At 34.1% G+C, this 24,803-nt stretch overlaps 1 protein-coding gene and 1 long non-coding RNA gene across 2 annotated transcripts; both read right to left on the bottom strand.

Annotated features, from left to right (window-relative positions):
• Positions 1–2,411: 2,411 nt before the first annotated feature.
• On the bottom strand, positions 2,412–18,852 carry LOC132701311 (BTB/POZ domain-containing protein KCTD12). The gene is made up of 3 exons (XM_060669116.1): positions 18,455–18,852; positions 6,399–6,652; positions 2,412–2,765 (listed from the first exon to the last, which is right to left on the bottom strand). The coding sequence occupies exons 1-3, from the start codon at positions 18,798–18,800 to the stop codon at positions 2,652–2,654; spliced, it is 714 nt and encodes a 237-aa protein (XP_060525099.1). The 5' UTR covers positions 18,801–18,852; the 3' UTR covers positions 2,412–2,651.
• Positions 18,853–22,093: 3,241 nt separating this feature from the next.
• Positions 22,094–24,803, bottom strand: LOC132701061 (uncharacterized). Its single transcript, XR_009618711.1, has 3 exons — positions 24,602–24,803; positions 24,369–24,544; positions 22,094–22,503 (listed from the first exon to the last, which is right to left on the bottom strand). It is a non-coding gene; the product is annotated as an uncharacterized LOC132701061 (long non-coding RNA).

Genomic DNA, 24,803 nt, shown 5'->3' with positions numbered 1-24,803 from the left:
ATTTATTCTTTAGCAATATGTTTGTAACTTAGCGACAAACCCGACTTACAACTGCAAGCAAGGCAATTTATGGATACTTAATTTTGCTAGTTTGTAAAAATATCCTTTAAGTTATCGGTTTTTGCAGTAGACCCACTTAAAATGACATGTTTTGCATTTCGCCTTCTACAACACTATGCTCAATATTAATTTGTTTATGATGTAAAAAATTTATTCTTTAAACCTACCTAACACACTTTAGTAATATATAGCAATATCTGAGGAATCCTGAGCTCACTAATCAATATTTTGTTGATTCAGTATGTCAGATTTGAACTTGAGCCGGTAAACGAGGAGGGAGTTGTCTGAGCAATGGAGGGATTGAGATCCAATGCACACGGTATGGATGGAATCACACGAGAAATGCTAAAACTTTGCTGCCCAACTATACTGCTTATTCTTACTCAACTTTTTAATGTTTGTATTGAAAGCTGTATTTTTACAGTGGAAGATAGCAGAGGTTATATCGTTACCAAAAGTGAGCAAGCCTAACAACGTCGCAGATCGACCTATTAGTCTGTTGCCAGTGCTTTCTAAAGTATTTGAAAAACTGAATAACAACCTTTTACCTAAATTACAGTCAGGATTTCTCAAAGGGTACAGTACGGCTACGACTTTGCTCAAAGTTTTGGCTGATATTCTCTCAGCCGCAAATAAAGGGGAAACATCGACTTTGGTCTTATTAGATTATAGTAAAGCTTTTCATACCATACCATTCATCATGTTATGCTCTGTACCAAGTTAAAATACTATGGATTTAAATTTAATACAATTCAATTGATTCGTAAGAATCTGGATCACAGATATCAGCTACTTTCCATTGACAACATTAGATTAGATTAGAAGTTGACATGGAGGTCCCTCTAGGCTCCTTATTAGGACCTCTTTATTTCATACAGCAGATATGTCGGGTTGCTTTAGTGAGTTCAATAGTAAGAGGTATGCTGATGACATGCAAATACATATTTCTTTTTCCCGGTCTGTTGCAGTGGAAGCGACAAAGAGACTAAATAAATGCTTGGAATTGCTCTTTAAATATTCAAATGATCATGGCATGAAATTAAATCCGAATAAGTCTGCATTAATATATTTTGGGTCCGCTAAGTATTGGGCCGCCCTAAACTTGGATATATTTATAAATGGGGTTAAAATACCAGCTGTTGACGACTGTAAAAACTTGGGTATCATCTTTGATAATCAACTCAGATTTCGTACGCAGCTTTCCAAATTTGGCCCAAAGGCTTATATTAATCTCCGCAACATTTATAAAAGCTTTAAAATAAAAAAAACTCTCTGAAGCACTGATTTTGAGTCATCTAAATTACTGTAATTTTGTCTATAGACCCCGCTTGTATGTTCTGACAAAATATAAATTACAAAAAGTACAGAATTCCTGTATTTTATTTATTTATAACCTTAAATAAAGAGATCTCGTCATAAACTTCACGATTTAAAATGGTTAAATATATCGAGCCGAGAAGAAATACATTTAGTTTGTTTAATTCACAAACTACTTAAAACCCGGATACCCTTCATATTTGTTGAAAAAACTGACTTGTAGAAATTGCATTCATTTCCGTGGAACCCGCTTCAATTGTGAGTATGAAATACCTAAAATTAAGAAGTCCATGACTAAAAACTGCTTCTCGTATACATCTGCTAGGCTAGGTAATAGATATCCTCAGATTAGCCGATCATAGAATTTCGTAAAATTCGTATACTAAATTATGTTTGCATTATCTTGTTACATACTCTGTTTAGTTAATACCTTAGCTGACCTTCTCCGGAATACTAAATAACAATGATTCATCTAAACCAGTGGTCGCCAACCTCTTCAATGTGTTGAGCTACTTTGTTAATTTTGGAATAAACAGTGAGCAACCAACGCGGAATATTATGACAATTAGATTTTTTTGTGGAACTTTGAAGCTTCTCTGATTTTTGCAGTTTGTGTTTTTAAAATTAAAATCCTTGTGAGAGCCACCAGAATTGCCTCCGCGAGCTACCGGTAGCTCGCGATCGACAAGTTGGCGAGCGCTGCTAAACTGCGACCCGTCCAATTGACGAAATGTCAGCGACCATGTTGGTTCAACGCCGGTAGATTCTATTGGTGACTTAGTACATTAAACGGCCCATTTCAATATTTTCAATAAATTCCTGTGTTCTCAGCCTAGACAGGGCCTCTACATGTATCTAGTAGCTATATGTACGCACCCAATGTCGACAGCAGTTTTTGGGTAGTTCCGCCAGCCACCAATAGCGGTGAGGAGGAAATTATGGTTAAGTTTCAATCTTTAAACTCATACGATACTCGATGGTAAAAGAAAATGAAACTCTACAAAATCAACACTATTTATATTTTCTATGGAAAATTTCTTTACAAGGTCGATTTGCTATATGGTGACGACCGGATATGAATATTATTATTTTTTAAACAATTACATAGCGAGTCTCCTAAAGAAACTACGATCTCATGTATACACTTAAAATGTAACAAAATCGATTCAAAAACTTCATAACCCTATGGATTTTCACAGTTACTTTACTTGGCAACGTATGCGCGAAAATTCGATCGTAAAAGGTCGTTTTGGTACGAGGTCCTCGCTGTGGACTTATTCTCGTACGAAGACAAATTCATTGTAATGATTCCAGCGGTTTTCCTCGGTGTCGACTCCGGGTTTCAGCTCGCCCGCACCGCCTGCAGTACCCGAGCCGCAGCTGCCAACCTAAAACACCATCACATAAAAAAACACCACTTACTACTGAAGCCATGAAACACCTAACGTTTTAATAGGGAAATGGCCACCAGTTCAATTTAATCAAATTTGTATTTGATTTGACAGGTTCAAAGCGCGCTTGAGAATAATGTAGTGAAAAAAGGAAGTTTCCGTTTTAAATTAATTCAGGCTTTGAAGGATACCAATAAGGAAATGATATTTTATTTTGATGTTTGGATTCGCATTTTGAAAGAGTTTTAGAGGGAGCCAACTCGATCTAAACTAAACAGTGAGGTATTCTTGTCCTTCTCTGGCTTATTTACATAAATGGTAGGAGACGGTATTTTCATTGTTTAATTACTTTATTTGCCGAAATAGTTCCTTCCAAAAATTTATACATAATTATTTAGCGATCAAATAATGTTTTTTTTAAAATACTTACAAGAAACTGAAATTTATAGTAACCTAACTTCTTAAAAATTCTCTGAAAAAAGCGCATTCCAATTGATATACATCGAGATTCAAAATATTTGTCTTTTTCAACGTTAAAAAAGAATTGGTCAGAAAATAGCAATATGTGTTTTTTCAGCAGTCTTATTTCAGAAAAGACTTAAAATACCTAAATATATTCACTTCAAAGAATATATTTTTATAACTAAATCAATGGGTAAAAAATGAATTACTTTTTATTACTAAATAATATAAAAGACAAACCAAATTAACAATTTTCGTTACTAAATGGAAATATAAATAACTCAGTTATTATTTATTTATAAAACACAATTAGATTTTGTTATATGCAATAGGTGCTTCAGTTACTCAAAAAAAACTTTTTTTTTGGAGGATCTTTTACAGCTCCTATATCATGCAATATAAGAATTTACAATTTTAAAAAATGTTTCTACACACACAGAATGGTCCCTGTCAAAAACAACAATGCAGAAGACTTGCCCTCAAAAAACTCAAACGGGTAGAGAAATTGAGAAATACCAGAGCACTTATCTGCCACAAAAACACATTAACGTGTATGACAAAGATACGAGTCTCCATTACTACCTTCTTTCTCGAAATAAATTTTGCTTCACAAAATCACGATCGGCTGAACCATCTCAGTTTACTGTTTAGGGGTCACGAAAAGCAAACAAATAATAATTATCTTTAAAAATAAAAACATTAAGGATTTGTACACTGGACGTTTTTTGTCCAAATACTTTCTGCTCCGACTAAGTGGTAAATAAGTTGCTTTTTTTAACTGTAAGCCTAAATCAAAATATATTTTAGAAATAAAAAAAATCGGCAGGCATAATTTCTGGTCTTAAATTATTTCGAATAAAGTTCTTTTTGCAAGAGAAGGAAGTAATATTTGATCAATTATTACAGAGGCAGTAGAAAACTGTTAGTCGAATTCTATGTGACGCACAGTCACACCGCAGGATTAAATGGGCTGCGATAATTTTTCTTTGTTTCTCTTCTCATTTAAATGCTCTGCTCCGCCGTCATCGGCCATAATTCTTGTCGCGTTTTCCCGATTGTTTCCTTGCCATTCCGCAGGATTACTAATGAGGCGTTTACACGAATATTTTTAAAATAGCGGCTTCCAAACACTTTGCATAATTAATCCCGAGGGATTAATATAAATTGAACATTTCTGACTCGGCATTTGATAATTATAAAGCGTCGGACGGCGAACAACTAACTTTTCTGCGGCTCTTTAAAATCGGTATTTGGAAAAGGTAGTAGAAAATTTAGATAAATGAATGAAAAGTTTCTATGTAGAACGATCGTCGCCGAAATAGGATTCTCGAAATCGGTTCAATCATTTGGATACTTGACATACATTGACCATTAATCTAAGCAACATAATGGAACGAAACAACATCATCCAGGTCCTGATAGACGCGATTGTGCCAAATGGGTCCATTTGACGTTGGTAAAACACCTAATTTTCAAATTCTGGATAGTCAATCAGATCGACGATATTTATTTGATTATTTGAACACACAGGACCCAGATAGTTTTTGATTATAAAATACAGCAACAAGCAAGCAATGTATATTTCTACATAAAAGCAGTTAAATGTACGATTTTTAGGAAATCAATGAAATGAAATGTATATGTGTTTATTTTCATTTTCTCTTGATATTGACATTAGCACAAAATGTATTGTTTATTTGTTTTTGATGTGGTGAGCGGTTTTAAAGAAATAATAACCGCAGAAATAGCTGGGTGACTTTTCAAAATCATAAAAATACGATTTTTTTCTCTAATTTTACTCCCTTAAAAACCTACTATTATACGACCTCTGTTTATATGAGCTTTTATTCTTTGGAAACGCCCTTTATATAACTTTTAATAGCTACTATTTAGCCTTCGTACTAACATTTAAAACAAAAAAGCCCAATATTTAATTATAGCATTTCAATAAATTTAATTGCCCGCGTTCAGGGTAATAATGATTGAAAAACCCTGTAACTGACTGGACAATGAGGGCTCGAATGTGTCTGAATAACCTCAAGAGCTATAACGAGTCCGATTCGAATGACCCATTATTCTATGTCGATCCCGTGATTTAGTTTGCAGGTGACAGCTTCTATATAGGTTCGAGGGTTCTTTTACGTCATGTCTATGTGTATGACGTATCAAATAGGTTGAAAATCTAGTCCTAAACGCATGTGTAGCATTCGAATAACACCTAATAATTCAAATTTCGATATTGACCAGTGACGATTTACTCAAACCGTTAATTTTCTGCTGGAAGTCACCGAGTGTCCCTAATAATAACAAAGTTTGCCATAAATATAGCTATAATAATAAAGCAGCAGAAGAATATTAACCCTAATCTTTACTGCCAAATTACCAAGACTCTTATTTGAATCAACTACCCTAAAAAACGTGATTTTTGTTTTAAATTTGTTTAAAACAGGCACTTTATTTGAAATCATATAGCTGAATATGTTTTTCCAATTGTGACGCAGTGACTTATTCATTAGCTGTGTGTGTGTGTGTGTGTGTGTGTGGCCACAGCATACTACAAACCTCGTCCATACTATTTTTTTTAAACTTTATCTCCTAGTGCCACTGCAAAAAGCATTGCGAAACGAACAAGTATTTTGCAGGAGAAAACGGAAAAACGCTTCGACGCGTTGAAAATTTCATGCCATGAATCAATGCACCGAACTTTCAACATTAAATAAATCAGAAGCGATTTAAATATGCATCGACAGAAACGCGACAGATGGGCTCTAATTGTTTGACTTTCGAGTATCCAACAGGCTGACGGCAGTGACGCGGGAAACAATAAAAGTTAAATGGGTAAAGAGTTCAATAATGGATGAATGAAAATAGAATCTACTTTTGACTACCGCGCGCAGAACGCTTTTTTCATATACTAAAAACTCCCATTCTGTTATAAATGCTCTCTATCTCCATTCCTTAAAAGGCAAATACCACAGATAAAAAACACTTGCGGAACTAAATTTTTGTGAAATTGGCTATAATTTTATTGCTTATTATAATTTTTAATTTCTTAAGTGACTAAAACTATTTTTTTTATAATTATGAGAATTTTATAACATTGAATAGACTGCAAAAAAAGTTGGGCACGTAGCAAGCCACGACGAAGAACGGCACAATACTACTTGCCATTTTAAATCCTTGTTCGATGAGCATGTCGAACGCCTGCTCCAAAAACGAGTGCTTGAGAAAAAAGCGAGAAGTGTAGCGCTCTGATTGTCCGTGGTCAGGATCCCTGCTTTCGTTGAGAGTTTCGCCGAATACGTCCCTGCAAAGAGCCACCCTGCCGCTCACCAAGATCCGTGACAGTTTCCGGAATTTGACGTCCGCCAGCCCATCCTTGCCGAATTGAAAACTGCCTCTGTACCCCACCGTAATCACCCCTGTAAATCAAAAATCGATTTTTTTTTAATGTCCTGACTTAGTAACTTCAAATTTGTGATTCCGCATTGAACACTAATGAAAGTTTTAGTACAGGCTTCAATTAGTTTGCAAAATTGTTATGTTCAATTGTTATGTACTGTCCTGTACTTAGTAACCTCAATAATTTTTGAGGAAAACAATTATTGTTCATATTATTTAAACATTTTATTATTATTGAAGTACAGTCGAACTTCGATAAGTCGAACTTCGATAACTCGAATTTTTGATAAGTCGAACCAAATTAGTTGGCAATAGCGTCAAAAGTAGGAAATGCGTGTTAGTTTGTCTTGATTACTCGAACTTCGATTACTCGAAAATCTTGATAACTCGAACGAAACATTTGGTGCCAACTTCGATAAGTCGAATTTTCTCGGGGAACCCCCTAATTACGACCGATCTTAACCTGTCTTTTCAACGTATCTATGCAAGCAGTTTAGTTTTTGTGCTTGCTAAGTTCACTTGTATGACTTACTAGTTAATACTAAGTGAAAAATACTGCCCCTATTCAATTTACACATTATATTAAAGATATTTTTGGATTTTTGCATTTGTTGATATGTACATTAAAAGCTTGGTCTGTTGATCAAAAATTCAAGGTTATAAAAGAAGTGGAAAGTGGCTAAAAAATAAAGATGTAGCTGTGAAGTATGGGATTTCGGCAAGTACAGTGTCTACAATTTTGAAAAATAAACATTTAGTCATCACCTCAATGGAACGTTTCGAAGAAAAAAAAACAATAACGTTACACTAATGGATTGTGTTGACGACATAACTACCGCATGGAATATCGACGTTAAGCCTGAAACAATATCCAATTGTTTTAAAAAAGCCGGTTTTGGTCAGCATTCTGAATGGGAAGAAGAAGATGAGATTCTTTTGATTTTCCTAAGTGAACGCCTGAAAGAAAAGACTGAAGACGAAATCCAAATAGAAATCGAGTTTAAAGCTTCGACAAACATTAGAGGTATAGCAGAAGGTAGCACCATCAACGATTTTATACATGTGGATGAGGATATTGTTACTTCAGAGTTTCCTACTGATGAAGATATTATCGAGTCTTGCAGAGCCGAACCGGTACAGTTAAACATCGAAGATGACTGCGAAAGTGACACGATGGAGGGGGAATTGGAAGATGATTCTCAGCAACCACCTTCAAATGAATTGGTTGAAAATTCGTTGATTGTCTTGCGTTCCTATTTGAAAACCAGTGAATACACAACCGATTTCCTCTATGATTGTTTAAATAAAATTGAAGCTTTTGTTGAAAACCAAAATAAGAAATCCGGTCGTCAGTCACAAATAACTGACTTTTTTCCAGTGAAAGAGTAAACTTTAATATGTACATACATACTATGTTAATATATACTGGGTACATATGCAATACATTTGTATGTACATATATTATGTAAATACATACATACATATATACTACTATTTCATAATTTTCGTTTTTTGTTCAAAAATCATAGATATTAGGGCATTTATATAACCCATTTTTAAAAATGAATGAATAAATGTTCATTCACAAAAAAGTACATGCATTTGTAGTTTTTATTGATAACTCGAAGTCTTGATAACTCGAAATTTTCATGTGTCAAATCGCTGTTCGACTTATAGAAGTTCGATTGTATTAGGTTAACTTGCGTTACCTGAATGAAAATATTTAGACCACTATATATAAATATTCGTATCTTATATAAAGTTGCACTAATTTTCATTGCATCTGTACTATGATATCAAATTTTCATATATTTTGGCTAATTGGCTATGTAGAACCGAAGTACTTTGCATACAATGTTAGTTAGCAATTCGAAATAAAATTAAAAAAAAAATAAAAACCTTCATTGTGGCTAAATAAAGGCAGATACACCTAATTATTACTCATTGCACACGCTTGTAGAAAGGGGCATTTTGTTTCTTACGTTAATTTGCATCTTCAAATCATTTCTCTGACCCGACCGACCGAAAAAATAGACTCGGTAAAATTCTAGTACAGGTCCGTACTTAGTAATCGTAAAATGCAATAATTCAATACTTTTGAGCTACAGAGAACATTGTATTTGAAAAAGTTGTTTGTGTAATGAAGATCTATAAGTTGTTAAAAAAGTAAACTGAACCTAGGAAACAGCCCTATATTGTGTGTAGCAATCTAATTTAGAGAAATGAATGCTCCCGCGTTGCATTTCCGGGGGTTTCATACGTAATCGTTATAATTTCGAGGGCGCAATTACCCGTGCTGTTATAACGTACCAGTTACGACACGCCTCGCCTGTGATGGCAAACGTAAATATGATTATTACGCAATACCGCTGTATATCACGCGAAAACGGTGAATATGGGCGGTCCTTGATTAAGTCTGGCAATTATTCAGTCCCCCTGCCATTGTGCATTGTCTGAAAGCCAGACCTGCACGATGCAGATTAGGGAGTTTGGATCGCGGCTTATCCTTATCCTAACCAAGCTTGAAATTAAAAATTTGTATGAATTTTCTACTAACCAAAAATGACAATATGTAAAATTACATCAGCTGCTTTACTCATAAAAAAAATCAGGGCGATCTACTATTAAAACGTAAACTAAGAAAAGGAACATAGTATACCTATGGCCACATTGGAATTTGAAGCAGATCATCACATTTGTATTTTATTAGAATTTCGGATCCTACAGAAAAAACTAAGTGACTTTCTAAATATTTTTAGAAAAATACTACATATAGAAAGTTTTTTATTTGTGCCCGTAAGCAAGCTAAAATTTAAGTTTTTTTTCTTTGCCTTGACAGGTATTTATTTATTTAAGATTTAGTCGGATTATAGTGTTTATAACCATTTCAGGCGAAAAGTGGCAAAGAAAAATACAAAAAAAAACAAAATATCTCTCATATTTTTAATTTTTCCTCGTAGCTCAGAAACTCCAAGTGCTGATGATAGCGGCAGCTTTGTATCTTGACTAATAAGCATAGTTTCCGATGACACATCGAAAATTTGATATATTTATATTTAAGGTTATACAGCAACCCATCAGACAGTGTCTCCTAAAAAAAGTACTTTTTCCGAAATTTAATTTAATTATTATAAACGAATGAAAAGACAATTTATCCTATAACCCTCTCCAGTGGCTTTTAAAATGCCAACAAATTATTAGTATTATTTGTAAATTTATTTGTAAAAAATATTTTATTATTTGATTTATATAAATTTTTTCATTGAATTATCATACTTCCTTTGTTTTTTTTTCAATTTTTGAGCAGTATCACACGCACAATCATATTTAGTTTTGAATACATCCATGCTCTAATAATCGCGATCAGTCCTCCTCCTGCGTCAGAGCACTCGCTACTGAATTCACTAAAACCATGTAAATATAAATGGCATACTTCTATTATCTTAACAAAAAATAAATCAACCTCATATTATAAATAACAAGAGAGCAAAGGGCTCTTTTTCTTTTATAAGTTGCTGGGAATGATGCACTCCTGGGGGCGTCGAATCGATAACTTCCGCAGTCACCCCCATGCACATTCGCTATTAAATCCAGACGACCCACATAATCGTATCGAACAAAAGCAAACAACATTTAAAACGTCCAACCAAGTTATTTGATTATTCATTTTAATGAGTTAATAACAACTCGTATATGGATTTTTTTTTTCAAAGAAAAATAAAATACGATAAAGTTGAAATTAAATCATATTTTCAACCATCAACCATTTCAAACCATCAATAAAACATAAAAAATGATGCGTTTATTTCTCGGTCAATTTTGCAGAAAGATTTTTTTTCAGTATTTTATGTATGAACTAATCGCACTTAAGAAGAAATTATTTAAGGTAAATATTAGCAACAAAATATACAGGGTTATTCACGCTATTCCTATTATGATTAATTTTTAAATTTAAAATCTTTGATTTCTCAAATACATAAGAAATATTTAAAATATATCAGCGAAATATTTCAGTTATAAAACCTTCCCATCTTATACAGGGCGACCAAAAATTTATCTTAAGGTGCCTATGTACTAATGTTACCAATCAAAGTACTTTTTATTACTTATCGATGGTTTAAGACGTACTATAGCTAACTCTTTGTATTTGACCCCATTTGGTGATTTCTAAATAAAACTTATATTGTATCGCGTTGCTTATAGAATTTAGAAATGTCAGATAATTTCACTCCAGGGATATTATTTTTTGTAATGTAAACTTTTAAATATAAAACAAAGAACAAAACTTTTTGAAAACCTTGTATTTTAGCAAACAATATACAAAAAATTACCTAAAAAACAATTTCGTTTATAAAGGTTTTAGGTCTAAATTAATCCTGCAATCCTGCAGTACTACTATACTATTTTTGAAGTGGATAAAAGACACAAACATTATTTATAATTAATATGCACTTACCATTTTTCAAAAAAATCAACCAGAGAATACCATTCTCTTGTTAGGTGTGTTTTCAAATTATGTTTCATATAACTTTCGTCAAGTAAATGTAAATCCTAAATTTTGGTTAGTCATAAACAAGATTAGTGCTTTCTCTTTGCAGCCCTCTACACAACATATCACAGGCATTGTTAACATACAAAATCCATATGACTTTATCGTAAAACACATAAAACATAGATTAAGCATAATTATATATGTCCGACCCCATGCATGAAAACTTACTTCAGAGCGAGAGAGAAAGGTAACTTTATAGATGGATCTTTTCAATCAGAAATAATTGGCACTAAGAAGGCAAACCATTTTTCGTTCGAAATTAAAGTCTTCGTGGATACTAACGTCACAGGTTTGAAAGGTTCTAAGTATAAACTGCAGAATGTAGTACCTCACTTAATACCCTAATCAAGCCGGTAATTTCTAGTTTAAGTTATTCAATTTCTAGAGGTGCTTTGGTGAATTCTCCTCATCGACCTTAATTAAAAATTAATGCGATTATACCGGAACTAGCGGCGTAATTTTATTTTTTAAAAATTAATGGAGGCTCGCGGAAGCACTTTACCTCTTCGAGCTGCTCGGTAAATTAATTATTCTAATTAGCATCCCTTTCAGTTCTTAAAAGTCAATTTAATACTTGGTCCTTTATTCATCGTAAATATTCGTTTCAAATGAAATTTTGTCAATTATTGATTTATTGTATATTTATATGAATTTTAACATAGGCGCTAAAATTGATAATATAATGTTTTTAAATTAGTTAATAATTAATAATTTTTTTTTTACCAAAATAACAGTTAAACTTACTAAATATTTACACAGTAATAATTAATATAACATCTATTATATCATTTGATCATTTATAACTTTTTCTCGTCCAAGGATTCCACTTAACCTACTTCATCTATTAGTGGTTGCCGCTTTTAGAGCTCTGAATGGAGGTCGAATATTCTAGACGACACACAGTGTGACGTGTTATATGGTATAAAGACAAAATTCGATATTTTAAAAATGAGAGCATTAATTTAAGTTCTGTAAACGGTATTTAATGTATAAACTAACAGCACACACAAAATTATTGGCAGTTTATTTAGTGTTCGGTAGAGGGCGCAGCTGCCACGGTGCTACTCCCCAGGAACAAAAACTTTTTATAATATTTTATATATTATATTATAACTTAAAATGGATAAGAAGTGGAATAAACATGTTAATTTATAAATGACTTTTTGATTAACCAATTAAAAATAAATTAACTTAGACAAAAAAAATGTAGGTAAACCTGGTTTTAAAAATTTTAAAAAGAAAAGAACAGACATATAAAAAACTTAAAAACAAAATTTAAACCTATAATTAGAGAATTCTTCCATATATAAACCTAAATTGTTATAACTTAAATTTTTGTCATCCTTTAAATATTTATTTATATCTTCATAAGACTGTCCATTTTTTTTTGTTAGTTATGTTTCTTTTAGATGCAACGAAAGGATCTGAACTGAGAAGAAGTATGCGCATTAAATCTTTATTTGATGCTAACCTAGAGATTTTCCTGGTGCGAGACAATCTATGTCTTCTTCCCTCCTTGTGTCTAGCTTCGAGAGCATCCTCAGAAAGTTCACCGATTGGTAATGAGAAGGCATTGATTATCTCACAGCCATGTACAAGAACTTTGTGTACAGTGTTTGGCATATCTAAGTCAATTACACCACCACTGGCTAACACCCGTAATATAATTGAAAACTTTTCTATTAACATTTGGTCAACACCTGTAACTTCTGAGCTGATTTGTTAGTTTTCGAAGAACTTTCTGGCGGTATTGCCGTCATTTGAGGGGCAATAGCCTGGCTTTGGTTTGTCCACTGTAAGAGCCATTTTAGCCTTAAACTCTGCCTGGATTCGTTTTTTGTTGGCTCCTACAATGGCCTTGTTTTCGGTGCCTCGAACTTGCAATGCAAAGTGGACAAACCAAACCGGTAGTTATCTGAGTTGGATGGACGATCAATTACAGTTAAAGTGTTCATTTCTTTAGGCGTGGCTCCTCAAATGACGCAGTTTGTTGCCGAATTTGTTTCTGATAGAATGTTTGTGACACTACCGTCCATCATTGTTAGCCACAAATCAGCTCGGATATTACATTTTATACCATCCCTACTTTGTATTGCAAACTTTTGTAAATTTTGAATTTTTTCCTTTAAATCTTTTTCTACATTGCGTACTAGATTAGCATTTTCTTTTTGAAATAAAAATTTTATGGGTCTGCAATACAAAGTAGAGGAGGGTCTAGGATTTCGCCATCTTTCTTGGCCTGTTTCCTCATCAATTAATCTTAGAGGCACCATCGCAATAAGGAATAAAAACTCGTCTGTGCTTTCAGGGCTATTGAAATTTTGTTTATATTGGCTATGCCCAGAACTACCTATACTTGCATATAAGTTTTAGTTTCGTTGAACCATGTAAATTAGTTAAATTTAAAATGCTTTCTATTGTTTTGTATAAAAGATCCTGCAAATCTACTTCTGCAGAAATATCAGATACAATTATATTGGAAGAAAAAATTTCTTTTTTCGCTTCTTTTAGTTGAAAATAGCTGGGAAGAAAATTTTGGGTTTTAGCATTAATGGCCGATCTAAGAATTATGTATTTTCTGACAGATATATCCAAATCTAACATAAGTGCCAAAGCTTCAATGGGAGTAAAACTTGCAGTAGATTGAACCTGATTACTCGTACTTCCCGAAGCTACAATTTGTGAAGCGAACTGTAGTTCATCTGCACTTCTGTCCGCTAATTCGGCTGCGCGTCTTTTTTTTCTTTTAACTGAAGCCTCTTCAAAAAGAACCCGGGGTCTTCCTCTCCGATTTAAACTGGTCTGAGCTTGTTCTTGGTTTAAACATGGATTTTCTGGTAAATTGTTTTCGTAATATATAATTTGGTTCAGCCAGGCCACCTCTTTTTCCAAAAGTCGCTTGCCGGAGCGACATACTTTGTCGTAAAATCAAAATAAATAAGAACTATAAGTTCAGATTTTCACGAAATTATATTTTATAACATGACAATTGTTTCGACAACACGGTGTCTTTATCAAATGTAATATTTACAAACTACCTGCTACTATATATACCGAAAAATGACCATAAAACCTTAATTAATGTTGTGGCGAGAATTTAAGTTCATTTTAAGTTTAAGGTATTTAAATCTAATTGATCGTTAAGCAATACATTTGAATGTCTCATTTTGTTAATCTCCATGGCTTCCAATAAATTTAATTTTCTACTTTTTGTGGCTGTGTGTTTTTATAAATTGTGCTACACACTTAAACACAGAAAAACACATTTTTGACAACAATTTTGATATATTACACACAGCCACAAAAAGTATAAAATTAAATTTATTGGAAGTCATGGAGATTAACAAAATGAGACATTCAAATGTATTGCTTAACGATCAATTAGATTTAAATACCTGTCGTTTATTGAACTTAAATTCTCCCAACAACATTAATTAAGGTTTTATGGTCATTTTTCGGTATATATAGTACCAGGTAGTTTGTAAATATTACATTTGATAAAGACACGGTGTTGTGTTGTTGCCTCCTCAGTTCAATACTTTGTCGTATTTAGTGGCCATTTTTAACCCAAAAATCTTGCTACAGTTCATAATTTGATCTTTTAAACTGTTGGACGGTTCTTCAATATCAAGTAGGGAAATGATTTTATCATAAACCGACTGTTTTCGATAACCTTTTGGAGTTTTTAACCAAACTTCTATTAGGTCTTTATTTTTTATTGTAACATCTGTCACTAAAAAAAATTATAACTCCGTTAATCGCAACTCAAAGCAAGAATAATACTAAACACTTAAAAAATAACTTTGAATAGCAGTAAAAGTCGCGCTAAATATTTAATTCTCGGCTAACGTTAACAGTTGTCAAACTTTGGTGGCGTGGTTTGTATGTTATGATCTGCCCAACGTTGTAACACAAATGCTAAAAATAAAAAGTCGAAAATTAACTTTTTAGGTAATTTTGTGCACGGTATATCACACTGTGCGTCATCTCGAATGGTAGTTTCTCTAAACATGTTCCGGCGGTGCCTTATAACAAGGCCCACCCTTTTCGGCTCGTTCGTCACAATACACGGAAAGACCACCGGAAAGCTTTCTTACTTCTTCAAGTTCACGATGTCCCTTACATTCTAATTAACACAACTAACACAGACCATAGATTTATGCTCGGCCAGTTATTATAACACAAAAGGTGTATGTTAAATCAATGATCAATGTTGATAAGGATCTATGTTCGCGTGTTGTTAATACGAGGCAGTTAACGTTATCGATATTGGGTCACCAAGGGATAACTTTATTGTGCACTAATATACAATTCTCCCAACAACAACTTCACATGTTATTTGCGTACACGATTGAATTTTTTAATTTTATAAATCAACAATTCCGACTAATAAATGAATGCTTCTTCATAGCTATAGTGAAAAGTTGAATTTTTATCGTATGCAGACAATCGGAGCTATCCTCCAATTATCAGATGTGCCCGTACTTATATTTTTCTCTTGTTGCAACAAACAACTTGAATTGATCCTTTTCATTTTGATTCTCTGTGCGTTCCTTTTATTGGACAGCATTAATTGTACGTTCATTAAGTGGAAAAATCTTTTTGACAAAATAAGATGATTCCATATTGAGAGCTCAGACTTTTTTTTGAAATCCAAAAACACTGGTTACAAAATATGCATATTGTTTCTTCAATTAAAAAAGTATTCTTCAATTTTAAAATTACTTTCGGAGAAATTGACGTTTGTTGTACTACTCCTATTTGATTTTTTTTTTGTTTTCAAATATATATTGTTGTTTCGCTGGATAATTTTAGAAATTTAATCTTATAACATGAACACTTTAGAACGAGAGCAGCGCGCTTTCTGTGTTGATTATTTTTTCGAGATAGAGTTTGCTTAAAAAATGTGTAAATTAGTTTAATGTCCGATTAAACGGATTTCAGGACAGCGGTTACTGGAATTAAGTTGTTAAATAAATCTTGCTTAAAATTTAAATGTATTATCATCCAGATAAAACAACAAAACTGGGTTTTCCAAATAACGTAAAATCATCATTTAAACGTTACTTAAACAGTCAGTTATAAAAAGTCTGCAAAGTTTGCTCGTACGCATACTTCCGCTATTAGCAACAATAATAATTGTAGTTATTAGGATGTTAATAGAAAACCATAATTTTCCAAATTTTGTAATACTTTTTTTATAGTTTTCGAAAATCAATATTTCATAATTTAAGATCATTACAAAACTGATTGAACTATAGCCACTGGATTCTATTTTCTAGATACCCTCACACTAAATAAAAAGTTTTGAAAAAGTGGATTTTTCTATTTTACAATAAGATATTTGATACACTTTCTATATCGACGGTGAAGAGCACTAACACCTTTCTGTATTGAGTGAATTGGGAAAGTAATTTTCACTTTAAAAATTGACTTTTGTAAATTTATATGATGCTACATGACTTAAGCCTTCGTTATATTCCATCATGTTTTGGATATTTTCAGGGTGCTGCGGTAGTTACAGAAAAAATGAAAATTTACACTTTCTTCTAACATTACGGCCGCAATAGGAATATTCTCTACGCAATGGAACATCTATTTCTATAATAACAATTAAAGTCGCTTAGAGCTAAAACATACAACTATTATTTGTATACTAATAGCATTTATAACGTCTTTTACTTATATCGGTCGATTGTTTATGATTATTGGGATCATTCGAGTAATACGCACCCTACACTTTACTGCACTCTATCGCGCTGCTATTCGCTTTTATAGATCGCGGCGTCTGCTCACTATAGGTATCGAACTTTCAAGTCGACTCTCGACAGGCGGACTCTGTAATTAGGCGTACGTTCCCACGTTTTGGAACTTTTTTGGTCTCAGGTAGAGCTTGTTCAGGTCGCTCATCACAATACTACATAATTAGAAATGTTCTATAAATCTTTAATTTGTTGCGAACATTTGCGAATATTGTAGGCAGAAATTTTTGGTACTGCAATTGACTTTTGTTCACCTCTATCACCAGCGTCTCGTCCATCGTCCCATCAGCAGCGCTGTGGCCCGTTTTCCTCTTCAATTGGCTAAAACTGCGCAATTTTGAAATTGCAACAGTCACCACTCGGTAAAATGTTCTTGAGAATAATTCTTTCCGTCTCCCAGGAGATTGTCGAGGGGCTGAGGATCCCTAGCGCCTCCAATCAGTCCATGGTCTTTTTGAGGTTGAGGTTTCATCCACCGTTACTAATCTTTCTAGAGCATTCCTATTTCCTCAATCAAAATAGACTAATAATTGTGGAAATTATGTTCCTAGTTCGATCATTAAAGATCAGTAAAAACCAATAACGAAAAGTAAAAAGTAAGGCCAAGTCAGTTTATTACAGTTTCAGTTGACGATCATGATAATTCGATTAACTTTTAATGTTGCTGTTTGCGGTCATAAACGTTTTGTGACCATTGAAATCATTATTATATAAATTTTGATGTCTCGTTTATTGCAAGCCCTTAATTTAATTGCAATTAAGCCTAACTGTTTTCGCAATAAAAGATCCAGCAGACTTATCATGGGTTTTCCGATAATTCTGCTGAAAATTTGGTTTATTGAGTTTTCAGTTACTGGTAGTCAAAATAACGCGATCTTGAATATTTCATGGTGCCTCATGACTTCTGCGTATGTTTTTTTAAAGAAACAGTCAATTTAACAATTTATTCAATCATTGTTTTAGATAATGTGTCTGTGGCACTGAAAAATAACTTTCTTGGAATATTACGAGCAAAATTGGAATATATTATATTTAAAAGTTCTATAAGAAACTACTGAAACCGTTGAAATCTTTATTTTATTTGTCTAGTGGTCCCGATCGTCCCTAAAGCCGTAATAATGTTATTTAAGTTTTCCATTTATTGGATTTTACCTTGAAAACCTGAAAAATACATCCCCTACAAAATAGGGGCCTCGCGTTCTTATAACAATTGGAAGTGTGCGCCTATAGACCGACTGGTCTCAGCGGCAGGCCGATAAGACGATCCCCGAAACATAAAAACTTATCGGAGTGCCCGCGATATTTGAAAAAAGCATTTATTTCAGTCCACACGAGTGATGGAAAATGCGTAAGTTGAGAAACAACTTTAGAATAAATTGCAAATTCGATGCCTAGCAGGATGCGAATTGTATCCATAATCTTGATCTTGATAGGCACATTTAGGTCATTGGATTGAATTGTACTCATCTAATCTTAATAAATAAATATAACGGCCAATAGTTACCGACCTGGGGGTCTGCTTCTGCCCTCACCGACGACCGCGTCCACTAACGCGTGCAGCTGATACTTCTCCGCCTCCCTCTTCAGCCTCTCTTTCTCCCGAAAACAATCTGGAAGCACGATGGTCCCGTCCCGCAAGAAATCCAACACGTACCGAAACAAAACACCGTCGCGGTCCAGGAAGTAGCGCCCCTTGGCGTCCCTCTCTACCGGCTCCTTACCCGTGAAAAGATTGAATAGTTGCGATTCTTCCTGGCTGGTCAGCGTCTTCAGCGAGGTGGTGTAGAAGACACCGCCGACGTTTAGGTCGATGACGGTCGGAAAATCGGCCGTCCCGACGCAGTTGCTGGACATGGCGGCGACGGCAGACGCTCACGGGGACCCAGCGACGCCTGGACTGACGTTTGAGAACGGATCGCATCCGGATAGAGTCGACTCGCGCAGAGCCGAAAATCGAACTTTGTGTGTTTACGTTATTTGTTACGGGCGCACGACTGCGTTTGTGTTTTTGACGCGGTACATTTAATGAAGCGTCAGGGTTGAGGGTTAATTTTGGGGCCATGTATGCTATTTGTAATCGAATTTCGTAGAAATTCGAAACAATGGGACTATTTAACGGATATTTAATTGGACCGTGACGTTGTTTCTCGAGTTCAGTAGCGCACGTTTTGGCATCCGATTAGTGGGGAGCGCTACTGGAACGACTACCATCCCTTCCATGCAAATAAAAATACGCGTTTACTGACCTAGCAACACTCGAGTGACTCTTATAATACGACCAAAAATATAGTGCATTTATTTCTTTGACGTTTTAAGTATTTTACAGTATCTTAACCGCAGACCTTTGTGGGAAAACCCATCCCAACAGATGTTCATTCTGCATTAAGTAGGTTTTGCCAGAGATGGAACGTAACGAATATTTGTAGAAGCTTGAAATTTTTATTTGAAAAGTAAATGGACCGTTCTTAATTAATTGAGTGGATGTTGCGAGGTATTTTCGAATAAGTAGAATCGTTTATTTTAATATCTAAATCGCATAATATTATGAAGGTATTTATTTGACTCTGATCCTTCCAGTAAGTACGTATTTATGTACCTGGTTGTCAAACTTTGACCCTGCAAGGCTATCTTCAAGGGATAGTTCAAAGGGTAAGGGTAAGTCCCTGTACTCTATTTATCTTACAAGTAAATTTGAAAATAATCATTTTTATCTTGTGTGCCTACCCATTAACAACCTTCTTCTTCTTGTATTTTTCTGTCTTCTACATATTTCTTCGATTTGTAAACAACCATAGTCTTTTCAAGACATTAAATTAAACATTTTTTGAAGGTTCCTGTGTGGAATGAAGTACATGTTCCCGTGTTACAAGAAGACATGGAAAACAACGCAGAAATTGAAGACGAAGTGGAGATGGTAGTCGAACCTAACGACAATTTAGAAGATGGATAACCTCAGCAAATAAAAAAACGGATCCATTTGTCTTCGCATGCTGAACAAATTGTTTTGAATGTTTACAACTTTATAAGAAATTCAGAAATGGAAGTGACATGACCAAATTTCCGAAGTCAACTGTAAGAAAAATTGAGGAAAGTGAAAGAAGATGCTGGTACTTCGCGAGTTTTTAAAGAGCAACGCGCAGATCTAATTGGGCGTATAATCTACGACACTTATAAAATGAATAGTGTTTTAGCATTAGAAGAACTGCATAAAAAAGTACTGACAGACTTAAACATTAGATGTGCCAAAGAGTCGTTGCGTACAAACTTTTAATAGAAGTGAAGTGGATTATTTAAATTCAATTGAAAAATTTCTAGAGTAAAATAGGCGAATAGTTTATTTAGACGAAACGACACGACAGAGTAAAAAAAATGGTGTGATGACAGTAACACGTGTTTGCTAAACGTGCCGCCTTCACTTGGAAAACGCATAATAATTCTTCATGCTAGGTCCAAAAATGGTTGGGCGGAAGATGCCTTATTTTTGTCTACCAAAAACGTCAAAGATTCAAATGTGGATTACCATAAAAACATGTCCGTGCATATATTTGAAAGTAAACTGTTGCCAAAACTAACGCCAAATACTGTTATTATGTTGGATGATGCCTCGTATCATTCAGCCCAAATTAGAAAAAATCCAATTGCGTCTTCAAATAAAGAAGAAATTAAAGAATTTCTGTACGAAAATGATTTGTATACAACTTCTGGAATTATTAAAAATGAAACATTCGATTCGATAGCACAACAAACCGGACCTGAAATCTTGAGATTACTCCCGTATATTTAACCCAATTGAGATGAAAATAACACTGCATCAAAATTTAGTGATACTGATAGTTAGTAGTAATAATAATAATAATAATAATAATAATAATAATAATAATAATAATTATTATTATTATTATTATTATTATTATTATTATTATTATTATTATAGTAATTAGTAGTAATAATCAGTATAGAGCTGGTTAAACTGAAAAACGGGTAATAAAAGTTGATCATTGAACTAGGTGACGGCAGTAGCGACAGTGACGATTTTTTAAGTGACTGATACTTTGATGATACTATGATACTATGTAGAAATGTAATGAAATAGAACGTAGTAAATTGTTACTTTGTACTAATTTTTTTATGTACATGTGTCAAGAATTGCTCAGCGAGAAAGATTGAAAACATACTTATATCCCGCTTGTTAGTATAGGTCGATAAATTCCTAGGACGGTCCTGGAATAGTTACGGATAAGGTTCTGCTCGGCAGGGTGTTTTATAAGGGGTTGCGGTTTTGGAGTAATAAACAGTAGGCAAAGTTAATCATGGGGTCGGTTGTAAAACACAATATTTCTAGTCCATGGTATACCTGTTGTTTTTTCAGGCGTCACATCCAAGAAGTGCTCACCCGGGTACGGCTGGATAATATCATAGATGTTTCCCTAAGACTGCGCCCTCATGTATTACCATCTTTTCCATGCATATAAAAATACGCGTTTACTGACCTACCAAAACTCGAGTGACCATTACCCACGTACCTACCCACCTAGGTTGTTATTTGCCCTCTATAAGTCTGGACCGATAGTATCTGGAATTTACATTCCAAGTTTTAAGAAGTTCTCCATCCAGGTTCCGTGCCAATTATGCCTATCTCGTAAGCGTTAAGAACTACGAGGTAATTTAAAGACCCTCTTTTTCATATATAAATTAGGTCTAATTTGTCAATATTTTTGAAATTACTAGTAGTGTTTCCACAGTTCTATATACTACGCAGAGCTAATAGGCAATGTTGACTTGCTAGTGCAATATTTTTCAGTCTAATTATAATTTTCTTTTTATGAAAAGAAGGTGTGAAAACATCAGAAATTATTGAGCGTGTGCAAGGAGTATTTGGTAAATCTGCATTATCTAAAGGTACTGTTGATCGATGGATCGATCGAAGCACGACCTACTGGAAAAGCACAGGCGAATGATTATTCGTCAAATTAGTGTGCCCTTGGGGATAGCTACATAACAAGCTCAATACATCCTGTTAGTTGTGGGGACCAGAACACAAAAGTAGATATATGTATGTTTGGGGACAATCCCACTCCTCTCCCTTTTGTGGGCGTGTCCTCCTTCCCCACGACTCTCTAGCTCCTCCCCCTTTACCCATAATCCCTTGAAACTGGCTCCCATTGGATAAGCAAGCACCAATGGGGTTTAATCAATCTCCCCACCTCTAGTTTGCGATTGCGGCGAAGCCAATCAGAGCCCAGATATTTTCCCACCCGTATGAAAAGCAATGGCGTCAATGAGACTTGATCATATTGTTCTCGTGACCATCTGCACCCTCTAGCGGTTCGAATGTAAACTAGTGTCCCCTCTTGGAATAAGATTTTCTTTAATAAGGTAACCCACCTAGTGAATATTGACCAAAACATTTATTTTAAAAACATATAATTCTGCGAATGTGTACCCTCGCGGGTACAAACTGTACTTTTATTGCGCACAAAGGACAGGGGAAATAAAGACGAAAAGTGTCGGATTTCTTTTCTCGGAACTGGAAGCTGGCAGGCACCACCAATAATATCTGCAAAACAAAAAGCTGGTTAAAATTTTCATTAATAAAGTAGGATATTAGAAACCATATACCTTTTTAATTTACTAAGCCATCTACCGTGCGTTAACTTCATACATATTTCCGCATGCTTCTGTTTTAAGGTATCGTGAAATATTTGACTATTTATCTGGGAAAAGTTCATATGTCGAAAATATTATGTGTATGTGGCCGTGGTAGGCTTTCTTTGCTATTATAATTTTATTTTTATTATCTAATATTTACAAAATTAATTTATCTACCTTATTGATGATTTTGATTTTCTTTGCTATTTTTATTATTTAATATTTTCAAAATTAATTTATCTATCTTTTTGATGATTTTAAGATATTGCAGTCAACTTTACTATTTCATCAATTTCTTTTATTTATTGCTGATCTTTGAGGATAGTGTACATACTTTTTTTTTTCGTAACTTATCTGTATCTACCCTTTAATTTCCTATCAAGCCATAAAGCAAACTCGAAAGGCATCTTAACTAAAAAGTCATATACTTTAAAGCTGCTGCGACTACTACATGAAAGTGTGTTTCTATGCAATCTCAACAATAATGAAATCTGAACGCTTATATTAAATACTGTAATACTCTTCTCCGCTAACGCTCTAGGAGACGCTATTTGAACCCTGTTCAAAGAAAAACTTCTACAGCCCAAATAACCTCTCTGAACCACACTTAAGCGCATCACTCTTTCACTGTCTTGCAGCCTTCAGATTAATATTCCGTACTAACTACGTATGCCATACACGAAACGTTCTCTTTTCTAATTTTTTTCTATGCGCTACATTAACGAACAGGATCTAAACTTTTCTGTCTGTGTATTTTGTTAGCCACCTTAAAAAAATTAAAAAAAAGGTATGCGAACCTAGAGGATATTTTCCATATTTTTCACAAATGGTGACAACAATTAATGCAAGTATTATTTTTAATAATAATCCATCTTTCGCTATGACACGAAAACATCGACTTTTTAATTCTAACTTTTCTCATAGAGCTTCCCTTTAGTCTCTATCTGTTCTTTAACTAAATCGCCACCTTTTTGAAAAACCAACCTCTAAAAATAGTTAATTTTCTCTAATTTAAATTTGTACGTTTTCCGCAATATGTGTGAATATTTTCGCTAGAGCATTTAGTTACTTAGTACATGTCCTAATCAATATTTTAAAAATATAATTCTATTGATACGTGTTTAGGATTTGAAGATAACGAAACATTCCCCAGTTTCATAAATGAGAGCTCACTGCCAAACTACCAAACATCACAGTACAAACTACCGTACTACGCCCCCCTGGACAAAATCAGGTCAGTCAGCGTCATTAATTCTACATGCGTTAACGAATAGCGTATTGTTAATTAAGGTTTAATACGCAGAAAATTTAAGTAACAAATAATCGCAATGAAACTCACTAACATCATAAATTATTAAAAAAAAATTAGAACGGTTGGAATTTACTGGAGTAACCAATTTGGCACTAAAAATGGAAATTTTCGATACTCTACTAGGTGCCTACAATAAATTTTACTATTATTTTTAATGCAGAGACACAACGATTTTGTAGTTTTGAATTTGATCAGGGGTATATGACCATAGTTTACGCCGACTCTAAAAGGCATGCAGTCTATTGTTTTTGAACGCCCCATTTTGTGTATTATGTTCAAAACAGAGACTCTCTGGGCTTACGAGTACAGCTACCAGCTACTACTTTCAATAATATTAACACAAAAAAAAGTAGGTGGCATTTTTATAATACGTGCAAAGTTTATGTGAAACTGACTGGAAGACAGAGTAACGCACCAATATGTTACTAAACATATTTCGATAGAATTCCGTAAGAGCTTACCTCCAAGTTTCCTCATTTAGTCAGTCAAAGCATCAAATGGGAAATTCCAATCCAACATATGTAGTGGTGGAAATATATCAATCGCCTACGTTACCGATGGTACCCGACTGAAGCTTCTGCGTCTTCTTTACCCCACATGCCTACTTAAAAAGATACTGGTCTAAGTCTCAATATTCCTGTTAAAAAAAAGAGAGGTTCTATATTGCCATAAATATGTGTTTTCAAAATTTTACCTGAATGGTTCGTGATTCCTTATATATGCAGTGTTGGCAGCAATGTGGCGACGACTACGCTGAAACTTTCCATATCTCGTGTCCCCATGACTGGTCTGTTTCATATATCAAACCTCACCTCGCACGGGTTTGAACCTCCTTTAAAAAAAAAACAGGCAAGACTTATACTTATATCAAAGTAATACGAGGAACTTATATTTTA

This window comes from Cylas formicarius, unplaced genomic scaffold, assembly GCF_029955315.1.
Source record: "Cylas formicarius isolate icCylForm1 unplaced genomic scaffold, icCylForm1.1 PGA_scaffold_4__25_contigs__length_36172078, whole genome shotgun sequence".
NCBI classification, from domain to species: domain Eukaryota; kingdom Metazoa; phylum Arthropoda; class Insecta; order Coleoptera; family Brentidae; genus Cylas; species Cylas formicarius.
The sequence above is the reverse complement of the archived record's forward strand: the minus strand, read 5'-3'. Positions and strand labels throughout refer to the sequence as shown.

Excerpts from the sequence above, each read along its gene's own strand:
- LOC132701311 (XM_060669116.1), bottom strand. The coding sequence starts at position 18,800 with ATGTCCAGCAACTGCGTCGGGACGGCCGATTTTCCGACCGTCATCGAC. Across the intron at positions 6,653-18,454 it reads GGGCAGAAGCAGACCCCCAG|GGGTGATTACGGTGGGGTAC; the intron begins GTCGGTAACTAT and ends TTTGATTTACAG. Across the intron at positions 2,766-6,398 it reads TCGAACAAGGATTTAAAATG|GTTGGCAGCTGCGGCTCGGG; the intron begins GCAAGTAGTATT and ends ATGGTGTTTTAG.